The sequence below is a fragment of the Penaeus monodon genome, chromosome 5, assembly GCF_015228065.2.
Source record: "Penaeus monodon isolate SGIC_2016 chromosome 5, NSTDA_Pmon_1, whole genome shotgun sequence".
Lineage (NCBI taxonomy): Eukaryota > Metazoa > Arthropoda > Malacostraca > Decapoda > Penaeidae > Penaeus > Penaeus monodon.
The window spans coordinates 8,824,930-8,842,429 of record NC_051390.1 but is presented as its reverse complement, the minus strand read 5'-3'; the positions used below and the strand labels follow the sequence as shown (position 1 = coordinate 8,842,429).

At 33.4% G+C, this 17,500-nt stretch overlaps 4 protein-coding genes across 4 annotated transcripts in view; all 4 read left to right on the top strand.

Annotated features, from left to right (window-relative positions):
• LOC119572835 (protein spaetzle 3-like) overlaps positions 1–698 on the top strand; it is a 1,061-nt gene extending 363 nt beyond the window's left edge. The window contains exon 2 of the mRNA XM_037919778.1: positions 1–698. This exon is cut by the window's left edge and continues 196 nt beyond it. Within this exon, the coding sequence (XP_037775706.1) occupies positions 1–503 (503 nt within the window). The 3' untranslated portion in view covers positions 504–698.
• Positions 699–2,521: 1,823 nt separating this feature from the next.
• On the top strand, positions 2,522–4,184 carry LOC119572834 (protein spaetzle-like). The gene is made up of 2 exons (XM_037919777.1): positions 2,522–2,560; positions 3,196–4,184. The coding sequence occupies exons 1-2, from the start codon at positions 2,543–2,545 to the stop codon at positions 3,928–3,930; spliced, it is 753 nt and encodes a 250-aa protein (XP_037775705.1). The 5' UTR covers positions 2,522–2,542; the 3' UTR covers positions 3,931–4,184.
• Positions 4,185–6,038: 1,854 nt separating this feature from the next.
• On the top strand, positions 6,039–6,941 carry LOC119572833 (neurotrophin 1-like). The gene is made up of 2 exons (XM_037919776.1): positions 6,039–6,085; positions 6,195–6,941. The coding sequence occupies exons 1-2, from the start codon at positions 6,071–6,073 to the stop codon at positions 6,912–6,914; spliced, it is 735 nt and encodes a 244-aa protein (XP_037775704.1). The 5' UTR covers positions 6,039–6,070; the 3' UTR covers positions 6,915–6,941.
• A 1,925-nt stretch (positions 6,942–8,866) lies between these two features.
• On the top strand, positions 8,867–10,416 carry LOC119572832 (protein spaetzle-like). Its single transcript, XM_037919775.1, has 2 exons — positions 8,867–8,908; positions 9,431–10,416. The coding sequence occupies exons 1-2, from the start codon at positions 8,891–8,893 to the stop codon at positions 10,163–10,165; spliced, it is 753 nt and encodes a 250-aa protein (XP_037775703.1). The 5' UTR covers positions 8,867–8,890; the 3' UTR covers positions 10,166–10,416.
• The last annotated feature ends 7,084 nt before the right edge of the window (positions 10,417–17,500 follow it).

Here is a 17,500-nt window from a genome sequence, read left to right as displayed (position 1 = left end):
CTGAGTATCCCGAGTACGAGATCAAGGCTGCCATCACTGCCGATCACTTGTTCGCCAAGAAGTACGCTGACGTCGCCGACCAGTCTGCTGATGACCTGGTAGACATGGTTAGCAAGGACCAAGAAGAGGCCTTCGACTACTCTTACTACACTGGAGCCTCCACTGGGGACTCTCCCTACGATGCCACCCACTGGGGTGGTCCTGAGGGCTATATCTGTCCCTCCGAAGTGGTGTATGCAATGCCCAAACGTGCCCAGAATGTGGACGGCAAGTGGCGCGTCATTGTCAACGACGTTCACTATTACAGCCAGACTGCCCGCCTCGAGACTTGTCTGTTCCCAGAGTCTGCTTGCCGCGCTCTTGCTCCTTGCTACCAGAGCCACTGCACCCAGAAGTCAGTGTACCACCGACTCCTTTCCTACGATCCATGTGACCCCTACAAGGGCCTTTTCATTGACATCTACAAGATGCCATCTGCCTGCTCCTGCCACCTTCCCGCCTAACATCCCACCACAATGCTCCACATCGAATCACCTCTTCACACACCATCTAACACTCCATGGTCACCATGGAACCACCGACAATCCCTGTTAGCCCTCTTTCTCCTTTTCAATTTCCTCTTTAATTTACCCATGTAAGAGGTTGATGCGAGAAATCCATAGTAATATTTCTATTAAATAAATCACTATTGAATTTATTACATGATTTTCAACTCCTTTGCACAAAAGTTATTCATATAAAAAGCATTCTTAACTTTCGAAGGGCAAAAGTGAGGTCTCCTTTGCCAATTCCAGATTCGCAACCCAGTGAAGGTGATAATCATAGTAATGATAATGATAATTATAAATGCCAAAGTAATGAAGATAATAGCAGTAAAAACATCAGTAAAACCATAACAACAATGATTGTAACATTAATTGTGACATTGATGGTACCCATAACAGTGATGATGGTGATAATAATGATACAATAAATTATATATTCTAAAGGTAATGATAAAGGTAAAATTATGGTGACAACACTGTTAGGAAATTTATATGAATTAGAGTGATACTACAACTGATACGAGTAATAATGGCGATCATAATAATGTTAATGATAGTAAGAATAATAAAAATAATAATGGCGAAAATACTACTACTACTACTAATAGTAATAATTTATAATGATAATAACAATGATAATAAGAACAAGACAAAAATAATGATGAAGCCAAAAATGATAATGTCAGTATCAAAAATAATAGTGAGGATAAGGATGATAATGATAATAGTAAGAACATTCTGTTAATGATTTTGATAACAGTACTGATAATGATAACAATACTGATAATTTAAAACATAATAGTAATAATAACAATTATAATATTAGCAATAGTAATAACAAAGATACTAATAATAACAATATTAATACAAATAATGATTATAACATTACAAATAATAATAATGATAATAGAAAAAAAATATTAAAAATTACAATAAGAACTACAGTATTATTAATAATAATAATAATAATGATAATGATAATATCAATAATAACAAAAACATATATAATCACAATAAGAACAACAATGATAATAATAACAACAATGATAACTTAAATAATAACAATGACGTGGATACTGGTAGCACAACAATAATGGTAAAAGAGCAACAATGTAAACAACAATGATATTCATAATAAAAACAATAGTTATGGGAATAGTATTAAAGGAAAACATACAATCTTTAAAAATAAACAGAAACCCTTTTGTTAATTAGAATATATAGCCAAAATAAATATGAAGATAACCATTATAGTTAAAATTATAATAGTTATAATAAAAAACATTGATAAGAAAAGAAGCCATAGCATAGTAATGACAATAATAATAAACATAAGCATAAACACACATATACCCATACACACGCATACATATATGTATATATACGTAAATATAGCTATATATAGGCTACATATATTTATATATATACATATATACATAATACGCATAAACTTTTAAATATGTAAATATATATATATTATACAATATATATATCATAAATATATATGTGCAATACAACCATATATAAATAAATGAATAAATAGATTAAAAAATATCAATGTACGCACACATAAATGAATAAATGAATAAATAAATGTACATATATATGTATACATATACACATACTTGTATGTATACATAGATATATACATTCACATATATAAACACACACGTGTGTGTGTGTTTGTGTCTGTATGCTTTCATATACAGTTATGTGTGTGACTATATGATATAATTTAGGCATATGTATGTATGACTGAGTGTATATATGCAAATTTACTGTATGAATGATACATATACAGTAAAACAAACTGCAAACAAGGACATGTACTTCTGAGATCCATGTCTGAAGGCTGAATTACTTTCGCCTTTCGAAGACGCTATGAGAGTGTTTCGGGTAAGGGGGGTGGGAGGGGGAGGGAGGTAATGTTCCCTACATAAAGGAGGTCCTTCATCATGGTCGCTACAGTTCGAACGCGACGAGAGCTGAGTGAAAACATGGCTTTACGATACTTGGTGAGTTTTTGTTTCTTTTGACTAGGGAAAAATCTATTGAGGATGGTGCAGTTTATCATCTTCACGTTTGTATATACAGGAAAAACAGTACATACATATATGTATATGTGCAAAGGATATATATGCATTTGTATGTACATATGAATAGTTATTCATCTGCACACACACACATATATATGCATGTACATTTGAATAGTTATTTATCGTACGCATCCGTTCATATGTGTATTTGTGTATGCATATGTACATATACACATAGGAAAAATATATATATATATATATATATATATATATATATATATATATTTGTAAATTTATATAATATATACACGCATATATATCCATACACACACACACAAACATGTGCACACACACAAATGACAGTAACAATGCATATTCATGTATATATTTCCCATGAGCTTGTGTGCGTGAACGCATATATATAACTATTTTTGTAAATATAAAACAAAGATATGCATCTTAACATTTATCTAGCTGTCCAGGTATCTATATGTGTGCATATGCACACATATACGCATGTAAATGTGTACGTGTGTATAAGTACACGAAATACCACATATAACGGATACTAGATTCATCAATATGCACACATCTTACTATATTCTATGTTGCAGGTTTCGTTGTCTTTGGTGGTCGCAGTTCTGGCCGACCAGACCTCACACGTCAGCATCAGTCTCGGTGGTGCTCCTGCTGTCAGCCATCACAGTTCCTCTCACCACGCACGCCCTTCATACCACCATCAACCTACCTACCATACACAGCCCGCCTACCATCCACAACCTTCCTATCACCCTGCTCCCGCTTATCACCCACAGCCTTCCTATGAGCATGAACACGAACCTGCTGTGCCAGAATGTGCTGCCAATACAACCAAATCATGGTGCCTCCAAGACGACCATTATCCCACCTACGAGGTCAAACACGCAGCCGAGTATCATTACGAGAAACTCATCTCCCTCTATGCTGACGTAGCTGACCTCAACACCGAGCTGTCTGTGGACCGACCAAATACCCTGGAAGAGGAAACTTACTTGTGCCCATCAGAGACAGCTTACATCAAGCCCCTTCGTGCCCAGAACACCGAGGAAAAATGGCGTGTCATTGTAAACAATATCGATGTCCATTATCAGACTCTCACTCAGACTACACGTATCGAAGAGTGTCTCACTTCCGGCGATGCATGTCCTCTGGTGCCTGACTGCTACGAGTCCAAGTGTCTGCAGAAGTCCATCTACCACCGCTTCCTTGTCTACGACCCCTATGATCAGTACTTCCCCTTCGCCATTGAGACATTCAAGCTTCCCGCCAGCTGTGCTTGTCTGTTGGGTGCCTACACCATCGATCATTAGTCACCAAACAGCTGATCTCAAGCCATATTGAGGGAAGGGGGGTTGTGAACTTAACATGAATTCAACAATATTTTATCATTCTTAATGTTCTGGGAAGAAGGCATACCGCCCATGGAAAGTCGTGAAGTACGTGAAGAAAACAGTTTTCTAGCCATCAATTTGTTATAATATCTACCAAAAATGATGGTAACTGAATAGAAATAACATATAAATCCCTCTCTTTTGTTACACGAAAATAAATATAATTTTTCGCATTGCATATTTGCATATTTTCCTTTTGATAACTTGAATATTTCTAAGTTATATATTTTTTGTATGTCTATATATATATGCATATATGTGTATGTATATGTATATATACGTATATACATATAAAAACTTAGCCGCATACATATACACAAACACACATATATATGTATACGGTTATGGATATACATATTCTTATGTAAGTATAGTCTATAAATACAATATATATATGAATGTACACATATATGTACGTATATAGAGATGTATACGTATGTATATTTGCATATACATATATGCACATATATACTGATGTAAACACACACACATGTATATATGTATGTATATATGTATGATACATGTATAAGCATACCTTTGTCTCTCTCTCTATAGGAAGAATATATATGTAGACATGCAGATAAGTATATGTATATGGTATGTACATATATAACAGTGTATATGTAAATATACATAGTATATATATACATATATATATATATATATATATATATATATATATATATATATATATATATATATATATATATATATAATACGTATATGTATATTCACGCATACATACAGATGCATAAATGTATATTTATGTATGTGTGCATGCATGTATGTATACACTATATAAATGTAAATCCATCTACACAGTAGACAGAGTCCATAGCGGTGTTGATGAACACTAATAATGTGAATGAACATGATGATGATTATAGATGATAATAATTATGACAGTTATAATTACAGTAATAATAATAATAATGGATAATAATAGTGATAAAATAATAAATGAGTGCTGATAGATAGGTTGTTTCTATTTGGTAATTCTATATATATAGTTTTTCAATCTAAGCAGTGTTGGGAAAATCAGAATATTTTCGGCAAACATATGTAATATGTTGAGTGGCGATTCTTTAATAAGGAGCATTGTGTTGGCGTGTCATGCAGAAAGGTGGCAAGAGCATCTTGTATATCTTTTTTCTTTTTCTCTCATCAACGAAGTCACGTAAGCGACTTGCATATTCTCTTTCGTGTCCTTTTCAAATCATTTTACTCATGACTAATGTTTAGCACATTCATTTCTTCTAACTATTAACCATTCTGTAGTTTAGGAGGTCTGTCCATTAGGAATGTAGACTACTGGCATAGCGGCGGGCGGCAGTTGTCTTTGCCTTTATGAAGTAAAAGTCACCGCATAATAGCTCGATTACCCTCTAGAGCATGGCGAAATAGCCCGCTTATTCTTGGGAGCAAGGCGACCATGAGGGATGACGAGGCCCAGGCGCTCGGTCGTTCCTTCACTGTCTCCGTTAATTGTAATGTTGTGGGTTAGAACCATTTCCCTTAATATCTGAAATGTGACATCACCACCACTATACGGCTTAATATTGGACTGAATATTAACTAAATCAACATAGTACATGACTAATATACATACACATACACATATATGTATGTATGTGATTGTGAATGTAGCATATGTATATGTGTGAAAGTGAATCAAGACTATTATAAGTTAAATTTTATAACTAGTTCTACGAATTTACACCTGTGGTCACAAAATTGATTGCATGCGGAAGTGTGCATGTACTCAAACATATATGTGTATGTGTGTCATTGTGTATGAATGTATGCATACATATATATGTATATATGAACATATATGTATGTATATACATATGTATATATTTACGTATTTATTTTTCTATGTGTATACACAGATGTAGATGCACGATACTTTTCATTTACTTTCATATAGATGAAACCTTGAAATCGCTCATCTTCGTACTGCGTGGGCGTGGCCACAGTATACCTGGAGTATATAAGTTCGATATTAACGATAGGGGTCTAGTAGAAGCGTTTCTCGTATCTATCTGCTCGTATCACCATGGCTCTTACGTTGGTAAGTTGTGACAACACTGCCACCTAAAGATGTCTTCACTGTAATATTTGAGGAATATGGGCCCATACGAAATGTTTATTTTATTTCAATGTTAATCTTTGCTTTCCAGTCGGTTGTTCTGGTATGCGCCGGAGTCGTACTTGGCTCCGTTCATCCTCCAGCATATGGCCATCACCCACAGCCCGCTTACGGCCATCATGCGCCTGCTTACGGTCATCATGCACCTGCTTATGGTCATCAGCATACCTATGAACACGGTTATTGCGACTCAGCTGTTGCCCCTGCATGCGCTGCCAATTCCACTCTGTCCTACTGCTTGGAAGACACTGAGTATCCCGAGTACGAGATCAAGGCTGCCATCACTGCCGATCACTTGTTCGCCAAGAAGTACGCTGACGTCGCCGACCAGTCTGCTGATGACCTGGTAGACATGGTTAGCAAGGACCAGGAGGAGGCCTTCGACTACTCTTACTACACTGGAGCCTCCACTGGGGACTCTCCCTACGATGCCACTCACTGGGCTGGTCCTGAGGGTTACATCTGTCCCTCCGAAGTGGTGTATGCCATGCCCAAACGTGCCCAGAATGTGGACGGCAAGTGGCGCGTCATTGTCAACGACGTTCACTATTACAGCCAGACTGCTCGCCTCGAGACTTGTCTGTTCCCAGAGTCTGCTTGCCGCGCCCTTGCTCCTTGCTACCAGAGCCACTGCACCCAGAAGTCAGTGTACCACCGACTCCTTTCCTACGACCCATGTGACCCCTACAAGGGCCTGTTCATCGACATCTACAAGATGCCATCTGCCTGCTCCTGCCACCTTCCCGCCTAACACGCCACCACAACACTCCTCATCACCAATGAATCACCGAAAAATTCCTATTATCCCCTACGTGACTGGAGAACTGCTTTCTTCACGTGCCATCACTCGTCATGCCAAGAACCGCAGGGACGCTCCTATCGCTGCTCTTTCTCCTTTTTAATTTCCTCTTAAATTCACCCATGCAAGAGGTAGATGCGAGAAATCCATAGTAATATTTCTATTAAATAAATAATTGTTGAACTTATTGCATGCTTTTCAATTCCTTGACCCAAAAGTTATTCATCTAAAAAGAACTAAAGATTGAGCATTCGTAAATTTCGAAGGGAAAGGTGAGAAGGTCTCCTTTGCTAATTCCAGACTCGCCACCCAGTGAAGGTGATGATGATAGTAATGATAATGATAATTATAATTGCCAAAGTCATGAAGATAATATCAGTAAAAACAACAGTAAAACCATAACAACAATGATTATAACATTAATACTGACATTGATGGTACCCATAACAGTGATGGTGATAATAATGATACAATAAACTATATACTCTAAAGGTAATGATAAAGATAACATTATGGTGACAACATTATCAGGAAATATGTATGAATTAGTGTGATACTACAAATAATACGAGCAATAATGGAGATTATAATAATGATAGTAAGAATGATAGAAAAATAATGACGATGATAATAATAATATATAATGATAATAACAATGATAATAAGAACAAAACAAAATAATGATAAAGACAACAATGATAATGCTCGTATCAAAAATGATATAGGGCTAAGGATGATAGTGATGATAGTAAGAACATTATGATAATGATTTTGATAACAACAGTACTGATGATATCGATAACAATACTGATAATTTAAAACATAATAATAATATGATGCTAATAATAATGATAACAATATCAGCAATTGTAATGACAACAATAATAATATTATTAATAATAATGATAATGATAATATCAATGATAACAAAACCAATATAATAATAAGAACAATGATAATGATAACATTGACAAATTAAATAATGGCAATGACGTGGATGCTGGTAGCACAACAATAATGGTAAAAGAGCAACACTGTAAACAACATTGATATTCATAGTAAGAGCAATAGTTATAGGAATAGTATTCAAGAAAAACATACAATCTTTAAAATAAACATCAACCCTTTTGTTAATTAGAATATCTCGCAAAAATAAATATGATGGTAACCATAATAATTAAAATGATAATAGTTACAATAAAAAAAACGTTGATGATAAAAAATGAAATCATAGCATTAGTAATAACAATAATAGTAAATATAAAAATACACACATATCCGCACACACGCATACATGTTTGTATATATGTAAATATAGCTACATATACGCTACATATATGTATTGCACATACATACATAATACGCATAAATGTTTTTATATGTAAATATATATATTATATGATCTATACATATGAATATTTATGTGAAATACAACCATAAATAAACAAATATATAAATAATGTATAAATTAATAAACATCTATGTGGACCCACAAACACACACACATATATGGGTACATATATGTATATATAAATGTACATGTATATATATACATATACACATACTAGTATGTATACATTCATATATATACAAACACACACGTGTGTGTGTGTTTGTGTGTGTATGCTTTCATATACAGTTATGTGTGTGCATATAAGATATAATTTAGGTATGTATGTATGGCTGAGTATGTATATGCAAATGTTTACTGTACGAATGATATATATACTGTAAATACAATCTGCAAACAAGGACATGAATTTATGGAACCCATGAATGAAGGCTGAATTACTTTCGCCTTTCGAATACGCTATTGGGGTGTATCAGGTAATGGGGGGGGGGGGGTGAGGGAGGTAATGTTCCCTACATAAAGGAGGTCCTTCAGCATGGTCGCTACAGTTCGAACGCGACGAGAGCTGAGTGTAAACATGGCTTTACGATACTTAGTGAGTTCATGTTATCTTCTGTCTAGGGAAAAATCTATTGAGGATGGTGCAGTTTATCATCTTCACGTTTGTATATACAGGAAAAACAGTACATACAAATATGTATATGTATGCAAATTATATATATATTATATATATATATATATATATATATATATATATATATATATATTTGCATGTACATTTGAATAGATATTCATCTGTACACTTCCGTTTATACACAAGCATATGCACACACACAAATGACTAACAATGCTTATACACACATATGTATATTTTTCCCATGGGCCTGTGTGCGTGAATGTATGTATAACTATCTTTGTAAGTATAAAGCAAAGATATACATCTTAATATTTATCTAGCTAACCAGGTATTTAAGGATATATGTATAAACTTGCATATGCACATATACATATGCGCATGTAAATGTGGACGTGTGTACAAGTACACACACGAAATACCACATATAACAGATACCAAGTTCATGAATATGCACACATCTTACTATATTCTATGTTGCAGGTTTCGTTGTCTTTGGTGGTCGCAGTTCTGGCCGACCAGACCTCACACGTCAGCATCAGTCTCGGCGGTGCTCCTGCTGTCAGCCATCACAGTTCCTCTCACCATGCGCGCCCTTCATACCACCATCAACCTACCTACCATCCACAGCCCGCCTACCATCCACAACCTTCCTATCACCCTGCTCCCGCTTATCACCCACAGCCTTCCTATGAGCATGAACACGAAACTGCTGTGCCAGAATGTGCTGCCAACGCAACCAAATCATGGTGCCTACAAGACGACCATTATCCCACCTACGAGGTCAAACACGCAGCCGAGCATCACTACGAGAAGCTCCTCTCTCTCTATGCTGACGTAGCTGACCTCAACACCGAGCTGTCTGTGGACCGACCAAATACCCTGGATGAGGAAACTTACTTGTGCCCATCAGAGACCGCTTACATCAAGCCCCTTCGTGCCCAGAACACCGAGAAAAAATGGCGTGTCATTGTAAACAATATCGATGTCCATTATCAGACTCTCACTCAGACTACACGTATCGAAGAGTGTCTCACTTCCGGCGATGCATGTCCTCTGGTGCCTGACTGCTACGAGTCCAAGTGTCTGCAGAAGTCCATCTACCACCGCTTCCTTGTCTACGACCCCTATGATCAGTACTTCCCCTTCGCCATTGAGACATTCAAGCTTCCCGCCAGCTGTGCTTGTCTGTTGGGTGCCTACACCATCGATCATTAGTCACCAAACAGCTGATCTCAAGCCATATTGAGGGGAGGGGGGGGGGAGTGTGAACTTAACAGAAATTCAATATTTTATCATTCTTAGTGCCCTGGGAAGAAGGCATACCGTCCATGGAAAGTTGTGAAGTACGTGAAGAAAGCAGTTTTCTAGCCATCAATTTGTTATAATATCTACCAAAAATGATGATAACTGAATAGATCTAACTCCCTCTCTTTTGTAAAACATGAAAATAAATATAATTTTACGTATTAGATATTTACATATCTACCCTTTGATAACTTGAATATTTCTAAGTTATATATATTTTTTGCATGTCTGTGTATATATATGCATATATGTGTATGTATGTATATGTATATATACGCATGTACATATAAACTTAGCCGCATACACACACACATATATATGTATATGGTTATGTATATGCATATATATTCTTATATAAGTAGTTTATAAACACAGTATATATATGAATGTACATATATATGTATGCATGTATATAGCGATATATACATATATATATTTGCATATACATGAATGCATATATATTTACATATGTAAACACACACGCCACACACGCACACATATGTATATATATGTGTGTGATACATGTATAAGCATATCTCTCTCTCTATATATATATATAGAAAGTATATGTGTGTGCACATACAGATAAGTATATGTATATGATATGTATGTATAGCATAAAATATATAACATAAATCCATCACACATGACACGTCCTAGCCTGATTTGAAATCATTATGAAAAGGGAAAAACAAAAGTAATGTAATTAACATAAAAATTTCATGACAGTTTAATTGCAGTAATAATAAGAAAATGAATATGTCAAATGAAAGAAAAATGAAGTAATTGATAATGATAAAAAATCACGTTCTGATAACTTGACATGCTGAAAATATATTCCTGTTATTTAAACCAATAACCTCGTAAAATATTGAAAACAATAATGCATATTTATTATCAAATTTTTATTATCATAGCTACTAGCCCATCCTATTAGTGATATCCTTATTAGTGTTTTACTGCATTAAAGGTAAATCGGGCTGATAGATGAAAGGGAATGGTTGTTGCTTTGGGAAATTCCATATATTTTTTTTTTAACCCTGTCGAGGAAAAAAAAATCGGAAAATTTGTATAATTGATTTTATACCTACAATTTACACTTGTGCCCACAAATTGATTGCTGGGGAAGTGTGCATATACGCAAACTATTGGGTGTTGTTAAATATTGTGTGTGAATGTATATAAACAAATATTTTGTAAAGTATATTGAAAATATAATACCAAACGCAATCAAAAACACAGAAACGTGTACACAAAGTGAAAAAAAAACACCCAAGAAGACAGAACTAATCGAAACTTTAAAACCTTCACGTTTCTTTCAACTAATAAAACCTCTAAACCATTTGGGTTTATTATTCGTCTAAAGGGGACTCGTGAAGAGTTCGAAACATTCGATTTAGTTTCTTTTCTTATTGGGGCATTTCCTTTCTTTTTATAAAATTATATATATAATTATATAATATATATCATATAAAACCCATGTATATATTTGACTTTTTTCTCTTGTGTATCATATATATGTATGATTTTTTTCACTTTCATATAATAAACCTTGGAATCGTCACTTCGAAATGCGTGGCGTGGCCAAAGTATCCCTTTGAGTATATAAGCTTGTAATGGGGGATGGGGGCCAGTAAAGCGTTTCTCATCTTCTGCTCTGTCACCGGGCTCTTACGGGGGAAAGGTTTTAAAAATACTGTCGCCTAAAGCTGTCTTCACTGTATTTTAAAAGAAATTATTTTTTACAAAAATTTTATTTTATTCAATGTTAATCTTTGCTTTCCAGTCGATCTTCGGTAGCCCCGGAGTCGCCCTTTGGCTCCTTTCATCCCCAGCATTGGCATCCCCGCACCCCTTTATGCACATGCCCTGCTTAGGGTTTCCCATGCACCCTTAGGCCCCACCAGCATACTTATAGGGTTATGCGCCCCAACTGTGTCCCTCAGGGGCGCCAACTCTACTCTCCCTTTTGTTTGGAAACACTGATACCCCGAGACAGATAAGGGTTTCCATATGCCGATCACTGTTCCCCAAAAATAGCTGACTCCCCGCCAGCCCGTGATGACCGGGTAGACATGGTTTAGAAAGGGAAAAGGGAAAGGCCTTCGACTCTCTTACTACACGGGGACCCTCACTGGGACTCCCCTAATCCCCACCCCCGGGCGGGTCCTAGGGGTACATTTCCCTCCAAAGGGGTTACCTCCAAAACGTCCCCAAAGGGGGCGGAAAAGTGGCGCGTCATTGTCAACGACTTTCACTATTACCCCCGATGCTCCCCTCGGTTTGTCTGTTCCCGGTCTGCTTCCCGGCTCTTGCTCCTTGCTACCAAGAAAGCACCCAGAAGTCAGTGACCACCGACTCCTTTTCCTAGCCCCATTGCCCCTACAAGGGTCTTTCATCGACTTTACAAGATCCCTCTCCTGCTCCTGCCCCCTTCCCGCCAACCCCCCCCAAAAACACCCCTCAACCCCAATGAACCCCCAAAAATCCCTATATCCCGAAACTGGAGAATTGCTTCTTAAAGTTCATTACCGTCATGTCAGAAACCGCGGGGACGCCCCCCATCGCTGCTCTCTTTCCCCTTTTTTTATTTCCTTTCACTTCACCCTGAAAAGGTAGATGCAAAAATCCATAGTAATTTTCTTTTAAATAAAAATTTGTTGAACTTATTACATGTTTTTTCAACTCCTTGCACAAAGTTATTCAAAAAAAAACTAAAGTTGAGCTTCGAAATTTCAAAGGGGAAAGGTAAACTCCTTTGCAAATTCCAATTCGCCCCCCAGTGAAGTGATGATCAAATAATTAAAAATGATAATTATAAATCCCAAATCATGAGTTTATGCATAAAACCAGTAAAAAATAACAAAAATTATTTAACTTTAAACAATGACAATGATGGTACCCATCAGTGAGGTGGTAATAATAAGGGCAATAAACTTTATATTCAAAGGTAATGGTAAAGAAAAAATTTAAAAATGAAAACCACTACGGGGAAATTATATGAATTGATTTATACTACAGTGATACAATGATAATGGTATCATAATATAAAATGATAAAAATAATGATAAAAATTTATTATAACAATATAAAATTTATAATAAAAATATAACAAAAAAAAATATGAAAAATAAGATAATCCAGTAAAAAATACAGGGCAAAGGATGATAATGAAAATATAAGAACATTATGATAGACTTTGATCCAACAGTACTGAAATGTAACGATACTGATAATTTAAAAAGATAATATTGATGTACAATATGTAATAATATCCAAAAAATAAAAAGACAATTTCAAAATCGATACTGCTAAAATTATAACATTACATATAATAATAATGATAATAAAAAAAAAATTAACAATAAAAATTAAATCACAATTATAATACAACAACAATGTATTTTCTATTAATAAAATTATTAAAAAATAATAAAAAAAATTAAATGATCCAATAAAGGGCAAAAGGGTAAAGATAACAAAATGAAAACAAATTTTGAAAGGGAAATTTGACGTGGGGAGGGGACACAACAACAAGGAAGGAGCACAATTTTAAAAAAAACTTTCATAAAACAAAAGTTAAAGAATATATAAAAGAAACATAGTCTTAAAAATAAAAAATCAATTTTTTGTTTAAATTTGAATATATTCAAAAATAAAAAATGGGGTAACCTGATAGTTAAAATGATAAAATTAAAAAAAAAAAATGATGAAAAAAAGAAAGGGTAGCTTAGTAATAACATGTAGTAAAAAAGCAACACACACAACCCACACCACGCTGCATATGTTATATTGTAAATATGCGTATTAGGCTACCTATAGTATTGTATATAATATATACATAAACGCATAAAAGTTGTAATGAAAATATATATAGTATACAATATTTTACAAAAATAATGCGTAATAGAACCATATAAATGGAAATATAATAAATGAAAAGTAATGAAAAAAAATTATAAAACCCCACACCATATTAATAGATTTATTTAATTAAAAGTACATCAAAATACTTAACTACATTTTGGGATACATAGGATTACATTCCCTATATATATAATTATATATATATAAAATATTAAATATATATATAATATTATATATATATATATATAAAAAAATCACGGTGTGTGTTTTGTGTGATTTTTCATTCGTCATTGTGTCATATTTATTAAATTTGGGGTAATTGTTGTAGTGTAATTTTTCAAAATTTACTGTACGAATGATACATATCAGTAAAAACAAAATGCAAAAAAAGGGCAGCACTTAGAAACCCCTGGCTGAAGGCGAATACTTTCGCTTTACGAATAACTATGGGGGTACGGGTGAGGGGGGGGGGTGAGGGGGTTTTTCCCTACTAAAGGGGTCCTTACCATGGGCCCTCGTTCGAAGCGACGAGAGCTGAGGGTGCAACATGGGCTTTTCGTATTGGTGGGGGGGGCATGTTCCTCTGTCTAGGGAAAATCTATTTAAGAGGTGCGTTTATCTTCACGGTTGTAATCAGGAAAAACATGCATACATCATGTAATTGTGAAATAAATAGAATACACATTTGCATGTACATTTGAAAAAGATATCCATCGGTAACATCCGTTTATATGTGCATTTGGTAGCATATTTATTGCATAGGAAAATATACAAATATAGTATAATTAAAATTTTTGCTATCTATTACTATATTTCGTATATAGAATTTTTAAAATATATACAGCTATATTGTTTTAAAAATAAACCAAACAACGCATACACACACAAAAGGTGTAAAAAGCATATTCAATATTTTTTTTTTCTCCATGAGCCTTGGGGGCTGAATGTATAACACTTTGTAAAAAAAAGCAAAGATATGCTCTTGATATTTCGATCTATCCTGTTTTAAGATATATGTATAAACTTGATTAACTTAATATTATATATAATATATATAATAATTTAATATATATAATATATTATTAAAAATATATTTATATATTAATATATATATATTATAATAATTTATATATATTATATATATATTTATATAAAATTTTTTATATATATATAATGTTCATATACAGTTTTATACATATTCCTTAAATACATGGATAGATCGATAAATATCAAGATGCATATCTTTGCTTTATATTTACAAAGATGTATATACATTCACGCACACAGGCTCATGGAGAAAAAATATATATGTGAATATGCATTGTTACTACCATTTGTGTGTGTATGCGTATGTTTGTGTGTATATATATATATACATATATATGCGTGTATATATGTATATAAATTCATATATATACGTATATATGTAAGTAGATATGCAAATACATGTATATGTATACATATATTTGTATATATTTCCTATGCATATATACATATGCATACACAAATGCACATATAAACGGATGTGTACCGATGGATATCTATTCAAATGTACATGCAAATGTGTATATCTATATTATTTGCACATATATACATGTATGTATGTACTGTTTTTCCTGTATATACAACCGTGAAGATAAACTGTACCATCTTCAATAGATTTTTCCCTAGACAGAGGATAACATGAACTCACCAAGTATCGTAAAGCCATGCCTGCACCCTCAGCTCTCGCCGCGTTCGAACTGTAGCGACCATGGTGAAGGACCTCCTTTATGTAGGGAACATTACTTCCCTCACCCCCCCTCACCCGATACACCCCCATAGTATATTCGAAAGGCGAAAGTAATTCAGCCTTCAGCCATGGGTTTCATAAGTGCATGTCCTTGTTTGCATTTTGTTTTTACTGTATATGTATCATTCGTACAGTAAACGTTTGCATATATACACTCAGTCATACATACTTACGCCTAAATTATATCATATATGCACACACATGACTGTATATGAAAACATACTCACACAAACACACACACACGTGTGTGTTTTATATATATATATATATATATATATATATATATATATATATATATATATATATATATATATATATATATATATGAATGTATATACCTATGTATACATACATGTATGTGTATATGTATATATGCATGTACGTTTATATATACATATATATCTACTTATATATGTGTGTGTGTGTATTTATAGATATTTTTTCATTTATCTTTCATTTATTTATATTCCATTCATATATGGTTTATTCCATATATATTTATGATATAAATATTGTATACTATATATATATTTACATATACAAGCGTTTATGCGTATTATTATATATGTATATACAATACAGCTATATTTACATATATATACATATATGCATGCGTGTGTGTGGGTATGTGTGTGTATGCTTGTTTACTACTACTGTTATTACTAATGCTATGGCTTCATTTTTTATCACTGTTTTTTATTTTAACTATTATCATTTTAACTATCATGGTTATCCTTATATTTATTTTTGCATATATTCTAATTAACAAAAGAATTGATGTTTATTTTTAAAGACTAGGTTTCTCTTTCATACTATTCTTATAACTTTTGTTCTTATGAATATCGTTGTTGTTTACATTGTTGCTCCTTTACCATTGTTGTTGTGCTACCAGTACCCACGTCAAATTTCCCTTCGAAATTTGTTTATCATTGTTGTTATCATTATCATTTTTGTCCTTATTGTGATCATTTATTGTTTTTTTTATTATTTATATTATCATTATCATTATTATTAATAGTAATAATATCATTGTTGTTCTTATTATAATTGTGATTATATATTGTTATTGTTAATTTTTTTTATTATCATTATTATTATATGTAATGTTATAATTATTAGCAGTATCGATATTGTAATTATTGTCTTTGTTATTACTATTGCTGATATTATTATCATTATTTGAGCATCATATTATTTTATGTTTTAAATTATCAGTATCGTTATCATTATCAGTACTGTTGGTATCAAAGTCATTATCATAATGTTCTTACTATTATCATTATCATCCTTAGCCCACTTCATTATTAGATACCATTATATTCGTATACTTTAGTTACTCTAATTCAATATATTTCTGATAGTGTTGTCACTTAATTTATCTTACCATTACCTTCAGAATATAAAGTTATTGCATCATTATTATACCACATCACTGTTATGTACCATCTTCATGTTAAGTATATAATTGTGTTATGTTTTACTTTGTTTACTGTATAACTTCATGACTTGGCATTTATAATTAATTATTATTATTATGATCATCACCTTACTGGTGGCGAATCTGGAATAAAAGAGACTTCCACTTT